Consider the following 2,444-nt stretch of genomic DNA (forward strand, 5'->3'; position numbering starts at 1 on the left):
GGGTCAGTGCTGAGGGAGTGCCGCACTGTCTGAGGGTCAGTGCTGAGGGAGTGCTGTACTGTCGGAGGGTCAGTGCTGAGGGAGTGCTGTACTGTCGGAGTGTGCTTATTCTGAATGAACCAGCAAACTGGGACATTGGACTTCCTTTTGGGTAAACATTGACGATTGAATGGCATGGATTGCAAGTGGAATGAGGAAGTGCTCTGCAGATCCTGGCAAATACGCCTCCCTCAATTGACTCGCAATGAGTGAAACCGACTGATCAGGTTTTATCTCGCTGCAGCTTGTGGGAACCTGCTGAGCAGCGGTCACGCTTTACAAAACTGCTTCGTCGGTCGTGATTGTCTCACAGGGTTGTGACAGGCGCTACTGAAACGCAGTTCCTTGCTGAACCCGGCATGGTAGCCTAGGGGTTAACGCGATGAACAGTCACTGTGACCTAGACCTGAACTGAACACAATAACCGTGATGTCTTCAGCAAACAACCCAGGGACCTGATAGCTGCTGCTGGGTTCATCTCCCAGGGGAGTTGTTGCCCCAGTAACCCACCTCCCCCTGGGGGGGGTTTCTGCTCGTGTTTACACAGCGGCACTGGGGAATACCAGCTCGGCAAATACAATGCAGCGTTCAAACCGTCTCTCCAGCTCTACGTGTTCTTTCAACCAGAAACTAAACCTCTCCCTTCTTCCAGAAATCCCTGGCCTCTTCGCTCCTGAAGTCAGCTTCTGTGCAATTAATCTACCTGGGCCCACATCCAGGAGGTCCTGCCCCCCAAACGCCCTCCTCCCCCCTGCCAAATCCTACAAACTCAGGCAGTAAGTGACGGTAGGACATTCTGCCGCTGAGGCAGGCAGATCCCAGTTGGATATCCAGAACTCCCTACGGTGACTATCTCACATGTAAACAGACATTTAAACATCAAGTGCATGACGTTTATTCTAAAAGAAGCCACTGTGGCCCTCTTTGGGACCTGTGCAAGGTTGGCTAATTTGAAGGGGAGCAACAGTTTATACCGGATGAGATGAGAGTGCTGATTGGTCAGGTCGTCAACTGATGGTTCAAGGCATTGCCACAGAGAATGCACCATAAAAGTATCATCCCCACCCATCCCCCCAACACTCCAGTTGGAATTCATAGCATCCCTTCGGCCCAACAAGTCCACACCGACCCTTGGACCATCCCACCCATCCCCCTATAACCCACCTAGCCTACATATCCCTGAACACTACGGGCAATTTAGCACAGCCAATCCACCTAGCCTGCACATCTTTGGACTGTGGGAGGAAACTGGAGCACCCAGAGGGAATCCACGCAGACACGGGGAGAATGCGCAAACTCCACACAGACAGTCGGCCAAAGGTGGAATTGAACCCGGGTCCCTGGCGCTACCTGCTGAGCCCCGTGCCGCCCCATAGGAAACATAGTCGGCAGGATTCGAAACTGCGCGGGGACACCCCGATGGATTTCTAATCCATCGCCTTAACCACTTGGCCATAACTACATTCTTGCAGCTCCATCGTGATGACTGCGGGACGAAAGCCGACGACTCCGCTATGCGCAGCCCCCACCACCCCCCTTGTCCTGACACCTTTACGAGTGAAAAATGTACGGCCACACGGAAGTGCCAGGGAGAGTTGGCAGGCAGCCTTCGGGGAACAAACTGCACGACGCGAAGAGGAGTTCTTCTTGCGTAGGCTTTCGGACGGGACTTGCCTGCGAAGCGCAAGCCGGTACGTACCGCGGGCCGAGCTGACCTGATAGCGTGGAACGCCTCAGGCTGCATCACATTGAGAGGTTCCCCCCACCCCCCAGCACTCCTGGTTTTGTCTTTTTGCCCCCCACCCCTCACCCCCCAACCCCGAAACTTACCGAATTCAATAAAAACATAGGGTCTGGAGACAGTCGCGACCTTTTTGATATACAGCTCGCTGAACTCCGCCTGCAGGTCATCCAGGAAGGCGTAGGCCATCTTTTTGGAGTAGTTCCCCTCGCACAGCACCAGGTAGCAGACGCCCCGGTCTATCAGGTAGCTGCCGGCATACACAGAAAGATCCCAGTGAGACATTTGGACCGTTCGACTCAATACCAGGCAGTGGGATTTGCTGGGTGAGTATATTGGAACGGAGGGGTGGGAGTGGGGGTTGGTGGTTGCGGAATCAACTCCATAAGATCGTCATGAAACCGTAAGACACAGGAGGCCTGCACCGGTTCTATTCCCCAGCGCTGACCTCCTGCATTCTCCCCAGATCTCTGCACACCGTTACTATCCGAACAACATGGGAGGCAAGGGCCTAGCGGTATTACCACTAGATTGTTCATCCAGAGACCCAGATAACATTCTGGGGACCCAGGTTCGAATCCCGCCACGGCAGATGGTGGAATTTGAATTCAAGAAAATATCTGGAATTAAGAATCTAATGATGACCGTGAATCCGTTGTCGATT

At 53.7% G+C, this 2,444-nt stretch overlaps 1 protein-coding gene and 1 non-coding gene across 2 annotated transcripts in view; both read right to left on the reverse strand.

Moving 5' to 3' along the window:
• LOC109924260 (vesicle-trafficking protein SEC22b-like) overlaps positions 1–2,444 on the reverse strand; it is a 43,213-nt gene that overhangs the window by 29,559 nt on the left and 11,210 nt on the right. Inside the window, exon 3 of the mRNA XM_048616966.1 lies at positions 1,870–2,030. Within this exon, the coding sequence (XP_048472923.1) occupies positions 1,870–2,030 (161 nt within the window). The remainder of the gene's footprint in view (positions 1–1,869; positions 2,031–2,444) is intronic.
• trnas-aga lies at positions 1,420–1,501 on the reverse strand. Its single transcript has one exon. It is a non-coding gene; the product is annotated as a tRNA-Ser (tRNA).

This window comes from Rhincodon typus, chromosome 35, assembly GCF_021869965.1.
Source record: "Rhincodon typus isolate 14 chromosome 35, sRhiTyp1.1, whole genome shotgun sequence".
Classification (NCBI taxonomy): Eukaryota; Metazoa; Chordata; class Chondrichthyes; order Orectolobiformes; family Rhincodontidae; genus Rhincodon; species Rhincodon typus.